This window comes from Coenobita brevimanus, chromosome 1 (assembly GCF_032717465.1).
Source record: "Coenobita brevimanus isolate Jiangsu-jjx chromosome 1, ASM3271746v2, whole genome shotgun sequence".
Taxonomy (NCBI): Eukaryota; Metazoa; Arthropoda; class Malacostraca; order Decapoda; family Coenobitidae; genus Coenobita; species Coenobita brevimanus.
In genome coordinates this window covers 57,023,269-57,038,941 of record NC_136954.1, presented here as the reverse complement: position 1 = coordinate 57,038,941, position 15,673 = coordinate 57,023,269, and the positions used below count along the sequence as shown (strand labels likewise).

The window sequence follows — 15,673 nt, the reverse complement described above, 5'->3', positions numbered from 1 at the left end:
TTATTGCATTATCCGTCTCTACTGCTTTATTTCCATTTCTTTATTACCTTTATTTTTTGCTTTATTTCCATTTATCTTTATTTTTTGCTTTATTTCCATTTATTGTCTATTTTTTGCATTATTTCCATTTATTATCTTTATTTTTTGCTTTATTTCCATTTATCTTTATTTTTTGCTTTATTTCCATTTATTATCTAATTTTTGCATTATTTCCATTATCTTTATTTTTTGCTTTATTTCCATTTATTATCTTTATTTTTTGCTTTATTTCCATTTATTATCTGTATTTTTTGCTTTATTTCCATTTATTATCTTTATTTTTTGCTTTATTTCCATTTATCTTTATTTTTTGCTTTATTTCCATTTATCTTTATTTTTTGCTTTATTTCCATTTATTATCTTTATTTTTTACTTTATTTCCACTGACTTATCTTTATTTTTTGCTTTATTTCAATTGATTTATTAAGTTATCTTTATTTTTTCTTTATCTCCATTTATTATCTTTATTTTTTGCTTTATTTCGACTTATTATCTTTATTTCCATTTATTTGCATTACCTTTTTATGTTTTTTCCATTTATTATCTTTATTTCCATTCATTTCTTATCTGTATTTTTTTGCTTTAGTTCGACTTATTACGTTATCTTTATCATCACTTTATTTCCATTTATTTATTATCTTTATTTATTTGCTTTATTTCGCTACACAAGGCTATTAGAGAAACTGGTAATTAGATCTGACCCTTAATTGGCTTTTATCTTTGTGCTAAATTGTGTCTCCTTGTCTTCGCTGTCCTTTATTCTCTCTCTCTCTCTCTCTCTCTCTCTCTCTCTCTCTCTCTCTAATAATGCATCAGTGTTCTCACAATACAACTACTACTACTAAATACTAATACTAATATATACTAATAATAAGAATAATTATTATAATTATAATAATAATAAATAATAATAAATAATAATAATAATAATAGTAATTTCTACGTTATTTTCCAATCAATTTCACCACCAGTATTGACGAAACCCTTTGGCAAGGAACGCAATAACATGAAAAAAAAAAATCAATCAATCGCGTAGCCTCTCTCTCTCTCTCTCTCACACACACACACACACACACACACACACACACACACACACACACACACAATCCTCCGTAAAATCATTAGTAGGGCATTTACCACAACATTTCATCCTCATTTTCAAAGATTTTCGTTCAAACTCCTGCGTCTTTTTCCCATTAACTGCGCAACGAGAGAGAGAGAGAGAGAGAGAGAGAGAGAGAGAGAAAGAGAGCAATATAATCCTCCCTTAACGAAGACTTCTGAAAAGGCCGATGCAAACTGACATTTTAATTACTTCCAAAATTACGCCATTGTTCGCTGACCACCCCTCCCCCCCAAAAAAAAATCCCCCCCCCCCAAAAAAAAAGTGAAAAAAGTGGTATCATATTTCCACACATTTAAGCTTTGTTGCGAAAAAAAATATTCTGAATTTGGTGCACACACACACACACACACACACACACACCTGTAGCCTCCGATTTACTTCACACCTACTCCTTCGCCGTCCCATATCCACTACACCCACTCTTCAAAAATAAATAAATAAATAAATAAACTAAACCACACTAAACTTTGGAAATCAATAAACAATCCTCTAAAAAACAAGTAAGAAAATATGAGGAAAATACTGAGTTAAAAAAAAATCACAAAACTAAAAAATAAAAATAAATAAATGCATCGTAAAGAAAGCTCATGAAAAAAAAAAATCAGCCATATAAACCCGAAAATCCCCCCACCCCCCAAAACAAAAAAATAAAAAAATAAAATCCATCATGAAACAAGCCCACGAAAAAAATCATCCATATATAACCAAAAATAGAAATAAAAACCCATATAAAAATTTAATACATGGATCGTAAAAAAAAAAAATCCTCGAAAATAATTATACATATAAAACCTCATAATACGAAAATTAATCCACGAAAAAATTTCAAAACCAAAAAATAAATAAATAAATAAAACACATGCATCTTAAAAAAAACAAAAAGTCTATGAAAATAAACTGAGCAAAACACGAAAAAAAAAAATCCATAGAACACTGATATGAAAAAAATGGGAAAGACAAGAAATAAAGATGAATCAAGATAAAGGAAAAATACAAAGACAAAATCAATATATAAACAAAAACAATACAAGAAAACGAATATAAAGAAAACGCGAATAGTTAAGAAAAAACTGACCTACATGAAAAACAAAAGTGAAAAAAAACGATGGCAAAAAAAAAAGAAAAAAAAAACTATTCTCTCTAATAAAACTCAGGAAAATCTCTCTCTCTCTCTCTCTCTCTCTCTCTCTCTCTCTCTCGGGGTGGACAATAGACGTCACGACCATAAACGAAATGAACAGCTCGACTCAATGCCGCTCTCGTGGGGGGGAACAGAATCCGATCGCTTTTCCCCTGGTCCGTTTTGTGGTGTTGGATCCTCCTCTCCTTCGAATCTGTGTTAAAATGGGAGGACCGGGATTTAATTGGTGTTGGATTCTACTGCTCTTTCTCCCTCCCAATTCTTTTAAAGGGGATCCAATCTCCCTTAAATGGAATCGGAACCTCTTAATTTATACTGACGGACACCGACTGTATTTGGTGTTGGATTCTACCTTTTTTCACCCTTTGAATTCGTGTACATGGAATCCAGCCTCCCTTAAAAGGAATCAGAACCTCTTAATTAGCCTTGGATACTACTTTTTCCCTTCCAACCCGTTTATAAGAGATCGAATCCTCCCCACATGGAATTGAAACATCTTAATTAAATGATACTGACGTGGGATTCCAAGGATTTAATTGATGCTAGATCCTATTTTTCACCTTCCAATCCTTTTGAAGGGGATCAAAACGAATCCGAACCCACTGAAAAGAATTCATACCCAATAAAAGGAATCCAAGCCCACTCAAAGGGAATTCAAACCTACTAAGTGGAATCCAAACCCACTGAAAAGAATCCAAACCCAATAAACGGAATCCAAACAAGCTCAAAAGGGATCCAAACCCACTCAAAAGGAATCCAAACCCACTCAAAAGGAATCCAAACCTACTGAAAGGAATCCAAACCTACCGAAGGGAATCCTAACCCACTACAAGGAATCCAAACCTACCAAAAAGGAATCCAAACCCACTAAAAGGGATCCAACACCCTGAAGTGATCGGAACCCATGATTGGTGGTGGATAGCCTTCCCTCCTCTTCTGAATATATGTAAAGGGGTTCCAGAAAATGTAGATGCGATTGGATCCTTTATATTTCCCCTCACTCTGAGACTCCCTCTCTCATTTTTTTTTTATTATTTTCTTTCATTGTGAATCTCCCCCTCTCATTTTTTTTATTATTTTCTCTCATTGTGAATCTCCCTCTCTCATTTTTTATTCATTTCTTTCATTATACACCTCTAGATTCTTCATTTTCTCACTATGAATCTCTACCTCTCATTTTTAATTTCTTTTTCCTTATTCTACATCTCTAGATTCCTCACTTTCTCACTCTGACTTCCTTTCTCATTTTTTTAAATTCCTTTCTCTCATTCTACATCTCTAGATTATTTTCTCACACCCCACCTCTCATTTCCCTCGCTCATTTGCTACACCTCTACATTCTCCTTATTTTTCATTTTTTTATTTATTTTTCTCATTCTACATGTCTAGGTTATTCATTTTTCCATCTGATTCCTCCTTTCTCACTTCCCTGGTCATTTATCTAATTTTACATCTCTACATTCTTCATTCTCACTCAATTCTATTCACTCTTCCTTACTCTAAACCCCATTCACTCTTCCTCTCACCCTAAAATCTGTTCACATTTGCTCTCTCACATTAAATCTTGGTCAGTCTTACTCTCCATATACTAAATCCTATTAAATCCTTCTCCCTCACCCTAAACCCATGTTAAGAGGATCGGAATCCCCTTAACTGGTGTTCGATTCCATTATATCCCACTTCAAATCGATATATAAAAGGATCCAAATTTAAGACAAGAGTGTACCATCTCTGTTTCATCCTCCATTATATAGTGTTCAATCCTATACTTCCTAAATCATATTGTGTTCAATCCTTTATTTCCTACATTCTACGGTGTTCAATCCTCTATCTCTTACAATATATAGTGTTCAATCCTCTATCTCCTACAATATATAGTGTTCAATCCTTTATTTCCTACATTATATACCAGTACTGTTCAATCCTTTATTTCCCGCATTATATATTCGACCCTCTAATCCCTACATTATAGTGTTCAATCCTCTTATTCCTTCACTCTTAATTCTTTAGAGGGCGATCCGTAACTAGAAACTTCCTCGGCGTTCTCTTATGTGTTGTGGGGACGGCTCAATCTGCTGGTGTGGGCGTGGGTGTGGCAGTGGGAGTAGGAAATGAATAAAGTGATACAGGATAGGCAATAACGATGATCTGAGCATAAGAAGAGCGCTATGTATGGACTACCCTGATATCTTGCTTGCATTTCCAAATCTAATTCCATTTTCTTATCTCAATATATTTTTTCAGACTTGCTATACTCCGTTCACTTTAAGTTGGCGTAAAACTGCCGTGTCTCCATCTCGAATGCTGATGTGTGAAAAGAGATATCCTAGAAGAAGGTGCTAGTCACGAAGAAGTGCTATATAAAGGACGTAAAAAGACGTAAAAAAACACAGTATTGTCTTAGTCTGCAACTGACCTTCGAGAAATATGCTAGAAATATGCAACTGAGCTTCGAGAAATATGTAACTGGGCTTCGAGAAATATGTAACTGAGCTTCAAGATATATGTAACTGAGCTTCAAGATATATGTAACTGAGCTTCAAGAAATAAGCTAAACTCGTCCTAGTCACGAATATGTGCTATGGAAAAGATGCAACGCCAAGGTATGATCTTATTCTGCAACTGATGTATTATAATTACGTTGCAAGTCCTAGTCACGAAGAAGTGCTATGGAAAAGATGCAAAGCCACAGCATTGTCTTACTATGCAACTGAACCATGAGACATAAGGACGAAAATCTAGGTCTACAACTACTGAATATGGGTCAATCCTGCTCTCAAACCACCAGATCCTCTTCAATCCTCCTATTTCACCCTAAACCCACGCTAAAAGGGATCGAAACCCATTATGTGAAGTAAGGTAAGCTGCAAAAGGACGAAAATCTGCGTCTATCATAACTAAATTTAGGTCAATCCTACTCCCTAACCACTAAATCCTCTTCGATCCTCCTATTTCCCCCCAAATATGCTAAAAAGAATCGAAACCCACATAAAGAGGATCCGATTCATGCTAAAAGGGATCGAAACCCACATAAAGGGGATCCGATTCTCTTCCCTACCGCCGTTTAAAGGGAATCCAATAAGCTACGAGGCCACACCGGGAATTCGATACCTCTACAGATTGCTTTCCAATTCTGTATATCAGGTTTGTTGTATGTCATGCCCAATTACACGATACGTCTTGCGGAAACATGCTGGGGAAGAGGTGTGTGTGTGTGTGTGTGTGTGTGTGTGTGTGTGTGTGTGTGTGTGTGTTAGAGAGATGTATGTATGTGTGGTGGTGGTGGTGGTAGTAGTAGTAGTAGTAGTAGTAGTAGTAATAAAATAATAATAATAATAATAATAATAAAACACTAGCAAAAATAATAACACCAATAAAGACAACAAACCATTAAAATAAAACACTAAAAGGAAAATAAAGCACAGAAGCTCCGAACCGAACGAAACGGAACGGGAGAGACGAATCCAATCCCAAAATAATAAGTACGGAAATTGGCTCTCTGGAGGATTAGAAAACCGAGGCCAGAGGGGATTGGAACTCATTACACTGGAAATAAAGGCAGGTGGAGAGGGATCCGATGCTGCTAAGGGGCCGGTAATGGGGGGTTTGGTTCACACTGCGTTCAAATCATTTCCTGCTCCATCCTCTCTCTCTCTCTCTCTCTCTCTCTCTCTCTCTCCTTGTCATGTGGAGGGAAGAAGAGAGGGAGGGTGAAACAGATAGATAGATAGATAGTTTGTGAGAGAGAGAGAGAGAGAGAGAGAGAGAGAGAGAGAGAGAGAGAGATGAAATATATGAGACAGAGAAGGGAAATAAGAAGAGGGGAGGAAGAGACAGAAGAAGAGAGGAGAAGAGGAAGACAAAGAAGATATATGAGTGAGGACGAAAATGAATACAATGTAGAGGAGTGGAAGAAAGGATGGGCGTGAGAGTGACTGGAAAAAGAAATGAGAATGGAAGGGAGGGAAAATGAGGAGGAGAAAATGGAGAGAAAGGAGTGAATATTGATATGCAAAAGGAAGGGAATGACAAGAGACAGAGAGAAGAAAGAGGGATAAAAAGAGGAAAGGGAGGAGAAAGAGAGGGAGACAGGGAGAGAAGGGCTAAGTGAAGAGGGAAGGGAGACGGAAGAAAAGGAAGAAAGAGAGAGGGGGAGGAAAAGGAAAAAAATGTGAAGGAGAGAAGGAAAGAAAGGAAGAAAGAGCAATATAACGACATACACTCACACATCAGTCTACCTATCTATCTGTGTGTGTGTGTGTGTGTGTGTGTGTGTGTGTGTGTGTGTGTGTGTGTGTGTGTGTGTGAGAGAGAGAGAGAGAGAGAGAGAGAGAGAGAGAGAGAGAGAGAGAGAGAGAGAGAGAGAGCGCCAATGACACAGGCAGGGAGGGGAGGAGAGAGAAAGAGAAAATATATGCAAGAGGGGAGAGGAAGAGGGGCGAGAGAGAGAACGTAGGGGAGAGGAATAATGACAAAGAGGAATTAGGTCATGGAAGAAGGAAGAACTGAAGAAAGAAGGAAGGAAGGAAGGAGGGAAATAAAGAAGAAGAATTAGGTCAAGGAAGAAGGAACACTGAAGAATGGATGGAAGGAAGCAAGGAAGGAAGGAAGGCTGGAGGGAAGGAAGGAAGGAAGGAATATGAGGAAGAGGAATTAAGTCAAGAAAGAAGGAATAACTAAAGGAAAAGAAATGATTTGAAACAAGAAGGGAAAGAGAAGGGACGGAAAAAAGAAAGGAAGGAGCGAATGGAAAGAAGGAAGGAATGTAGGAAGATCTTGAGGAATGCAAAGGAGGGAATGAAGGAAAGAATGAAGACCACAAGGATGGGAAGGAAGGAGGTGAGGAGTGAATGAATGAAGGAAGGAAAGAGGAAGGGAGGAATGAGTGAATGAATGGATGAATGAAGGAATGAAGGAAAATAAAAAGGAAGAAGGGAATGAATGAAGATAGGAAAAAAATAAAGGAAGGAAGGAAAATAGAAGAAGGAAGGAAGAAAAATGGAGGAAGGAAGGAAGGAAGGAAGGGATGATATTGGCCACTGGTCCACCTTTATTACTGGGATTAACTCAGGGAGGGGAGGGGAGGGAGAGAGAAGTGGAGAGAGAGAGAGAGAGAGAGAGACGAAAGAAAGAATTAATGGAGAGAGAGAGAGAGAGAGAGAGAGAGAGAGAGAGAGAGAGAGAGAGAGAGAGACGAAAGAAAGAATTAATGGAGAGAGAGAGAGAGAGAGAGAGAGAGAGAGAGAGAGAGAGAGAGAGAGACGAAAGAAAGAATTAAGGAAAACAGAAAAAAAAAACAAGAGCTTATATGAACTGACATAAAGAACGAAGGAAGGAAGGAGGGAAGGAGTGAGGAATAATGAAGGAAGGAGAGAAGGAGTGAGAAATAATGAAGGAAGGAAGGAGGGAAATAAAATGAGGACAGAGTAGGACAATTAAGTGAATGAATGAAGGATGGAATAAAGGAGGGAAGGAATGAAGGAAGGAATAAAGGAAGGAAGGAAAGGAGGATATTTAGGACAGAACTGATGGATGAGGACTGAAAGAAGGAAGGCTGGAATCAAGGAGAATAAAGGAAGGATGGATGGATGGAATGAAGGAGAATAATGGAAGGATGGACAGAATGGAAAGAATAAAGGATAGATGGATGAAGAAAAAAAAAGGAAGGAAAGAAGGAAGGGTAGGTGGAATGAAGGAGAATAAGGATGGAAGGAAGGAAGGACAGGTGGAATGAAGGAAGGATAGGTGGAATGAAGGAAAATAAGGAACGAATGAAAGACGGATGGATGGAATGAAGAATAAGAAGGGAAGGAATGACGGAAGGATGGATGGAATGAAGGAAAATAAGTAAGGAATGAAGTAAGGATGGATGGAATGAAGGAGAATAATGAAGGAATGAAGGAAGGATGGATGGAATGATGGACAATAAGGAAGGAATGAAGGGTGCATGGACAGAATGAAAGAAAATAAGGAAGGATGAAGGAAGGATGGATGGAATGAAAGAAAATAAGGAAGGATTGGTGGAATGAAGGAGAACAGGGAAGGAATGAAAGAGGGATGGATGGAAAGAAGGAGAATAAGGATGGAATGAAGGAAGAAGGATGGAATGAAGGAGAGTAAGGAAGGAAGGAGGAATATTGGTCCACTGGTGCACCTTTATTACTAAGATTAACTTCCTTTTGGCGAGAGAGAGAGAGAGAGAGAGAGAGAGAGAGAGAGAGAGAGAGAGAGAGAGAGAGAGAGAGAGAGAGAGAGAGAGAGAGAGAGGTAGCATTATAACAATACGGGTTCGATAAAACACACACACACACACACACACACACACACACAGAAAAAATTAGATGCCATGAAAAAAGTAGCAAAGTAAAACTAGTAAGGAGTAAAAAGTAATAAAAAAAAAAAGCAGAGTAACATAAAAAGTAGTAGAGATAAAACAGCAGAGTAAAAAAATACAGTAAAAATATTATAATAAAAAACAGAGTAAAAAAAACAGTAGAGTAAAAAATAGTAAAGAGTAAAGAATAGTAGGGTAAAAAATAGTATAGAGCAGTAAAGAGTAAAAAATAATAAAAAAAATAGAGTAAAATATAGATTAAAAACAGCAGAGTAAAAAATAGATTAAAAACAGTAGAGTAAAAAATAGTTGAGTAAAAAACAGTAGGGTAAAAAATATTAGAGTAAAATAGTAAAGAGTAATACAGTAGTGTAAAAAATAGTAGAAAAGACTAAGAGAGTAATCGTTAACCGTAAAAAAATAATTAAGAAAAAAAGTATTATATAGAAAAAAAAAAAAGAGCAGTAAAGAGCAAATGAAGGAGATGTAAAGAGCGTATCCGGGTTAATGAAGTACAGGTAGAGGTAGGTACGTGACTCACCTGGTGGCAAGGTCCCTGTGCGTGATGTTGTGCGTCTCCAGGTACTTCATGCCCGCGGCCACCTGAGTCGCCATGTACACCAGCAGGCCGTAGCTGTACACACACAAACACGTACATAGTTAGTGCACATGGTGGAGAAGAGGTATAGCCTACATGGCGGACACGCACACAAACACGTACATGGTTAGTGCGCATCGTAGGGGAGATGTATGCATGGTGGATACACACACAAACACGTACATGGTGGGAGCGCTGTACAAAGACAAACACGTACACAGTGAGATACCTGTACACACACAAACAAGTACATGATTAGTGCACATGGTGAGTTATACACAGATGGCATATGTTGGTACTGGTAAACACTATAGGTATAATAGGGGGGAAAGCGTGTGTGTGTGTGTGTGTGTGTGTGTGTGTGTGTGTGTGTGTGTGTGTGTGTGTGTGTACGGTCATAAAAAATAATTCGTACATGGCAGGGTGTGTACATACAGTATACATGGTTGGTATACATAGCAGGGTTTACACGGTTGGTTTACATAACGGTGCACATGAAAGGATAAAGGCAGCCTATAAGCGAGTGTATGATAATGACAGGAGAAGGTATAGGTCTACATAAAATATAAATGATGAAATACGTGTATACCTTAATTATGCAAACTATAAATTACTCACAGGTATTATATAAATTATTGTAAGTCGTCATCATCATCATCATCATCATCATCATTACTACCACCACCATCACCATTATCATCATTATCAATCATCATCATCATCATCATCATCATCATCATTACTACCATCACCATTATCATCATTATCCAACCAACACAACCACAATCACCACCACCACCAACCACCACAACCACAAAAACAACCAACCACCACCACAACCATCACCACCACCACCACCAACCACCACAACCACAAAAACAACCAACCACCACCACAACCACCATCATCACCACAACCATCATCATCACCACCACAACCACCATCATCACCACCACCATCATCATTACCCACGCCCAACTTCCCGGCATCTCCTGGGGCAGTGGCATCCGGACCCAGGCAATCAGATCTCCTTTGGGACATGAGTCAGAGGAGAAAGGAACACAAAGGTACAGAGTGGCGGTCAAAAGTTCGTTTACATCTCAAGGCCTTCTTAAGAACATGATGAGATTTTCTGCTTTACTTTCTTCATTACTTTTTAAGATGAATGAAATTGGAAGGACAAGAGGGAGGTTGATGGGAAAAAAGAGGAGGAAGAAGACGGAGACTAAGAGGAGAAAGAAGGATAAGATGGTGAGGAAGATGAACAAGGAGGACAGGAAGAGGAATAGGGAGATGAAGGGAGTTGGTGGGAGGAAAAGAAGAAGAAGAAGAAGAAGAAGAAGAATTGAAGAAGAAGAAGAAGAAGAATTGAAGAAGAAGAAGAAGAAAAGTTGAAGATGAAGAGGGAGAAGAACAAGGGCGCTGCTGGGAGAGTAAGAGGAGGAGGAGGAAGGAGAAGAAGGCAGCTGATGGGAGAAGGAGGAAGAACGAGAAGCAAGTTGATGAGAATAAGAAGAGGAAGAAGGAGGAAACTACAAGGAAGAAGAGGGAGAATAAGGAAGCTGAAGGGAGAATAAGAGATGGAAGAGGGAGAATAAAAGGGAGGAAAGAGTCACTACATCTTAATTACCATCTACTTCTCCTTATTCAAAAAAAAAAAAAAAAAAAAAAAAATCGACCTGACTCTCCACATCAAAAGCTTATTATTTTTTTAACTCTTCTTCCTCCAATTCCACTCCCTCCCCTCCCTCTCTCCCTCTCTCACACACACACACACACTCAAAAAACACAAAATTCTCTCCCTCTCCTTCTCTCTCTCTCACACACACACACACACATACACTCAAAAAACACAAAATTCTCTCCCTCTCCCTCTCTCTCTCTCACACACACACTCTCCCTCCCTTCCTTCCTTCCCTCCCCCTCTCTCTCTCCCTCTCTCAGACAGCCCCTTTATTACCCATTCCATCTCTCACTCACTCCTAATGTTCACCTCTCCCTCTCTCTCCTTCCCTCTCTTTATTTCTTTACGGCCCAATTCACGTTTTCTTTCTTGCTTTCATTTCTTAATTAATGCTCTATAACCGGACGCCTTGCTCTTTAGGCAGGGCGAGGGGTGTCTAATTTATTCAGTAACGTGAAAGAGACGGGGAGGAAGGTGTGTGTGTGTGTGTGTGTGTGTGTGTGTGTGTGTGTGTGTGTGTGTGTGTGTGTGTGTGTGTGTGTGTGTGTGTGTGTGTGTGTGTGAGAGAGAGAGAGAGAGAGAGAGAGAGAGAGTGTATGTGTGTGTGTGTGAGAGAGAGAGAGAGAGAGAGAGAGAGAGAGAGAGAGTGTATGTGTGTGTGTGTGTGTGAGAGAGAGAGAGAGAGAGAGAGAGAGAGAGAGAGAGAGAGAGAGAGAGAGTGTGTGTGTGTGTGTGTGTGTGTGTGTGTGAGAGAGAGAGAGTATCAAACGACATCCGAGAAGAATTCAATAACCAAGAGAAAGAATCTGAACAATAAAAAAAAAAAAACAGTAAAAATAAAAAGATGAAAGAAAATAAAGCGAGTCTAAAAGAGAGAGAGAGAGGGGGGGAGGGAGAGAGAGCAGAAAGAGCACTGGGGTGAGAAAGAGAGACTGTTAGAGAGAGAAAAATGGGGCGGGAAAGGGAAAAAGGAATAAAGACAAAAAAATGGAGGATAAAGGGGAAACTGAGAGAGATAGATAGATAGATAGACAGAGAGAGAGAGAGAGAGAGAGAGAGAGAGAGAGAGAAATTCAGAAAGCTAAAAAGATATATATGGACAGATACTGATAGATGTAGATAGATAGATAGATAGATAGATAGGTAGGAAATATGCCAGAAAATACAGACAGACAGACAGACAGATATAGGCAGGTAGATATAGAGATGGACTGATAGACACACAAACACACCCACAGAGAGAGAGAGAGAGAGAGAGAGAGAGAGAGAGAGAGAGAGAGAGAGAGAGAGAGACATAAACAGGATTCATGGAAGATTAAAAAGATAGAAGGAAGACATAACAAAGAAAGAAAGAGAGAGAGGAACAAAGAAGAGAAAGAGAGAAACGATGATAAAGAGAGCTTAAAGAGAGCATGAAAGAGAGCAAGGATTAGGAAGGCTTAAGAGAAAGAGAGGGAGGATGTGTGAAAACGGGGGAGAAATTATGGAAAGTGTGTGTGTGTGTGTGTGTGTGTGTGTGTGTGTGTGTGTGTGTGTGTGTGTGTGTGTGTGTGTGTGTGTGTGTGTGTGTGAGAGAGAGAGAGAGAGAGAGAGAGAGAGAGAGAGAGAGAGAGAGAGTAAAAGCCAGAAGCAAGGGATGAATAAAAGACAGCAGAGAGAGAAAGGTAAAGAATTTGAGAGTAACAGAAGATGAAAGAGGAAAAGAGAGAAAAAGAGAGAGGAGAATGAATAGAATTAATAAATGAAAGAAAACGGAGAAGGGGAGAGAGAGAGAGAGAGAGAGAGAGAGAGAGAGAGAGAGAGAGAGAGAGAAGCGAAAGTAGATAGGGAGAATGGAAGAAAATGAAGGACACTGAGAGAGAGAGAGAGAGAGAGAGAGAGAGAGAGAGAGAGAGAGAGAGAGAGAGAGAGAGAAAGTGACGCTAAACGAATATGAAACGAACACAAAGGATAAAGAAAAAAAGAAAATTAAAGCAAGGAAGGGAGAGAGGAAAGAAACATAAGAAGTGAGGAAAAAAACAGAAGGGGAAAGAGAAGTAATGGAGGATAAATGAAGAGGAAAACGAGAGGCAAAGAAGAAAAAGAAGAAAACAGAAAAATACATCTCTCTACCTATACATATTTCTCACCTATTTATTTTTTATTTATTTTTTCATTTTTTATTTATTATTAACTGTCTATCCATGAACCCATTTATTCCCTATTTTCTTTTCTTTTTTTCCTTCTTTCCTCCTCCACCTCTTTGAACTATCCTAATTCTTACTTCCTTGCTTCCTTCCTCCTCCATCTTCACTCACTTCCTTCCTCCTTCCTTCCTTCTTTCCTCCTCCATCTTCACTCACTTCCTTCCTCCTTCTCTCCTCCTCCTCCTCCTTCTATGTTGCTGTCTTCCTTCTTCCTCTATCACCTTCCTTCCCTCCTTTCCTCCTCCTCCTCTATCTCCATTTCTTTCTTCCGCCATTTTCATCCACTTCCTCTTTCCTTCTCTCCTTCCTTCCTCCTCCAACTATCTCCATTTCCTTCTTTCCCTTCTCCCTCACCTTTATCAATTTCCTTTCGCTTCCTTTCTTCCTCGTCTTGTCTTCTGTCTGTTCCCCTTTTCCTTCGCTCCTCCTCCACCATTTCCCACACTTCCTCCTTCCTTCCTCCCTTGCTCCTCCACCTTCCCCCTCCTTCCTCCTTCATCTTCCCTCCTCCTCCATTACCAACACTTCCTCCTTCCCTCCTTCCTTCACCCTCCACCATTCCCCACATTTCCTCCTTCCTTCCTCCTTCACCCTTCCTCCACCTCTCTCCTTCGCCGTCAAGGAGGACTACTAGACACGTTCATGACATGTTTTACGAGGCCTCAGGGGTGACTGATCCGAAGAGGCTGAGAGAGTGGGGGAGTGACCCACCCCGACCCAACCCTCATCCTTGGGGATAGGGGTGTGGAAGTGTGGGTGGGGGTTAGGTCGGCGTGGCTCTCTCTCTCTCTCTCTCTCTGGTGTGTGTGTGTGTGTGTGTGTGTGTGTGTGTGTGTGTGTGTGTGTGTGTGAGAGAGAGAGAGAGAGAGAGAGAGAGAGAGAGAGAGAGAGAGAGAGAGAGTCTGTCCTGCACGTCATCAAAGGAACCCAGATAAACAAATAAAAACACAAGGGAGGCCATTCTACCAGACACCCCCTCTTAAATGCCGGCCCCTGAGTGGGATTGAACCAAGGTCAAGAGGATTAGTAGACGCACGTGCTATCGACTCACCTGGGGGCTTCGTAGTATAAATTATTATTATTATTATTATTATTATTATTATTATTATTATTATTGTTGTTGTTATTATTATTATTATTATTATTATTATTATTATTATTATTACTACTACTACTACTACTATTATTATTTTACTACTGCTACTACTACTATTACTGATACTACTACTACTACTACTACCACCACCACATACTACCAATACATCCACTTCAATGTCCACTCAAACAAAGGACTGAACCCAAGCTCTCTCATTCTAATGTTAAGGTCAAGCGATCCATCCACTCACTCGATGAAGGCGCCAAAAATCTACCACTACACCCACTTAAATGTCCGTCCCCCTCTAGCACCGAACCCAGAACCTCTCGAACCCAAGTCAAGCGACCTACCCATTCACGTAGGCACTAAATCCAGACCACGTTCCAAGAAAATCGGTAAATAAGTAAGGGAGCCAAGTTTAGGGGTCTCTCTCTCTCTCTCTCTCTCTCTGTTGTGTGTGTGTGTGTGTGTGTGTGTGTGTGAGAGAGAGAGAGAGAGAGAGAGAGAGAGAGAGGGGGGGGGTTCAAGGTACAACTCCATCAAGCTTGAAGTCAATCAGTCCAGAATTGAAGAAATGACGATCAATCAGTCTGGAGGAGGAGGAGGAGGAGGAGGAGGAGGAGGAGGAGGAGGTGGAAATAGTAAAATAATATTCCGATCGTTTTCTTTTTATGAGAGAGAGAGAGAGAGAGAGAGAGAGAGAGAGAGAGAGAGAGAGAGAGAGAGAGAGAGAGAGACTGAAGATAAGTATACAGGTGAAGGAGGGAGGGAGGTGGAGTGTGAGAGAGGGAAAGAGTGTGAGGGAGAGGGAGAGAGAGAGAGTGGGAGCGAGTGTGAAAGACGGTGGGTAATGGTGAAGGATGGTGGTGGCAGGTGGAGCAAGGAGGAGGAAGAAAAGAAAGATGAAGAGAAAAGAAGAAAGAGGGCGAGAAGAGAGAAGAAAAGAATGAAGGAAGGAAGAGAAAAGAAAGAAGAGGAGAAGAAGAAATAGGACGAGAAGAAAGAAGAAAGAGGCAGAGAAGAAAGAAGAAAGAAAGAGAAGAAAGAAGAAAGAGGCAGAGAAGAAAGAAGAAAAGAATGAAGAAAGGAAGAGAAGAAAGAAGAAAGAGGCAGAGAAGAAAGAAGAAAAGAATGAAGAAAGAAGAAAGAGGCAGAGAAGAAAGAAGAAAAGAATGAAGAAAGGAAGAGAAGAAAGAAGAAAGAGGCAGAGAAGAAAGAAGAAAAGAATGAAGAAAGGAAGAGAAGAAAGAAGAAAGAGGCAGAGAAGAAAGAAGAAAAGAATGAAGAAAGGAAGAGAAGAAAGAAGAAAGAGGCAGAGAAGAAAGAAGAAAAGAATCAAGAAAGGAAGAGAAGAAAGAAGAAAGAGGCAGAGAAGAAAGAAGAAAGAGGAAGAAAGAAGAGATGAAAGAATGATGAAGAAAGATGAAAGAATAAGAGAAGTAGGAAGAAAGAAAGAGGAAGAGAAGAAA

General features: G+C 39.4%; 1 protein-coding gene across 1 annotated transcript in view; it reads right to left on the bottom strand.

Moving 5' to 3' along the window:
• LOC145398753 (discoidin domain-containing receptor 2-like) overlaps positions 1 to 15,673 on the bottom strand; it is a 105,895-nt gene that overhangs the window by 20,138 nt on the left and 70,084 nt on the right. Inside the window, exon 13 of the mRNA XM_080271586.1 lies at positions 9,182 to 9,274. Coding sequence (XP_080127712.1) covers positions 9,182 to 9,274 — 93 coding nt within the window. The remainder of the gene's footprint in view (positions 1 to 9,181; positions 9,275 to 15,673) is intronic.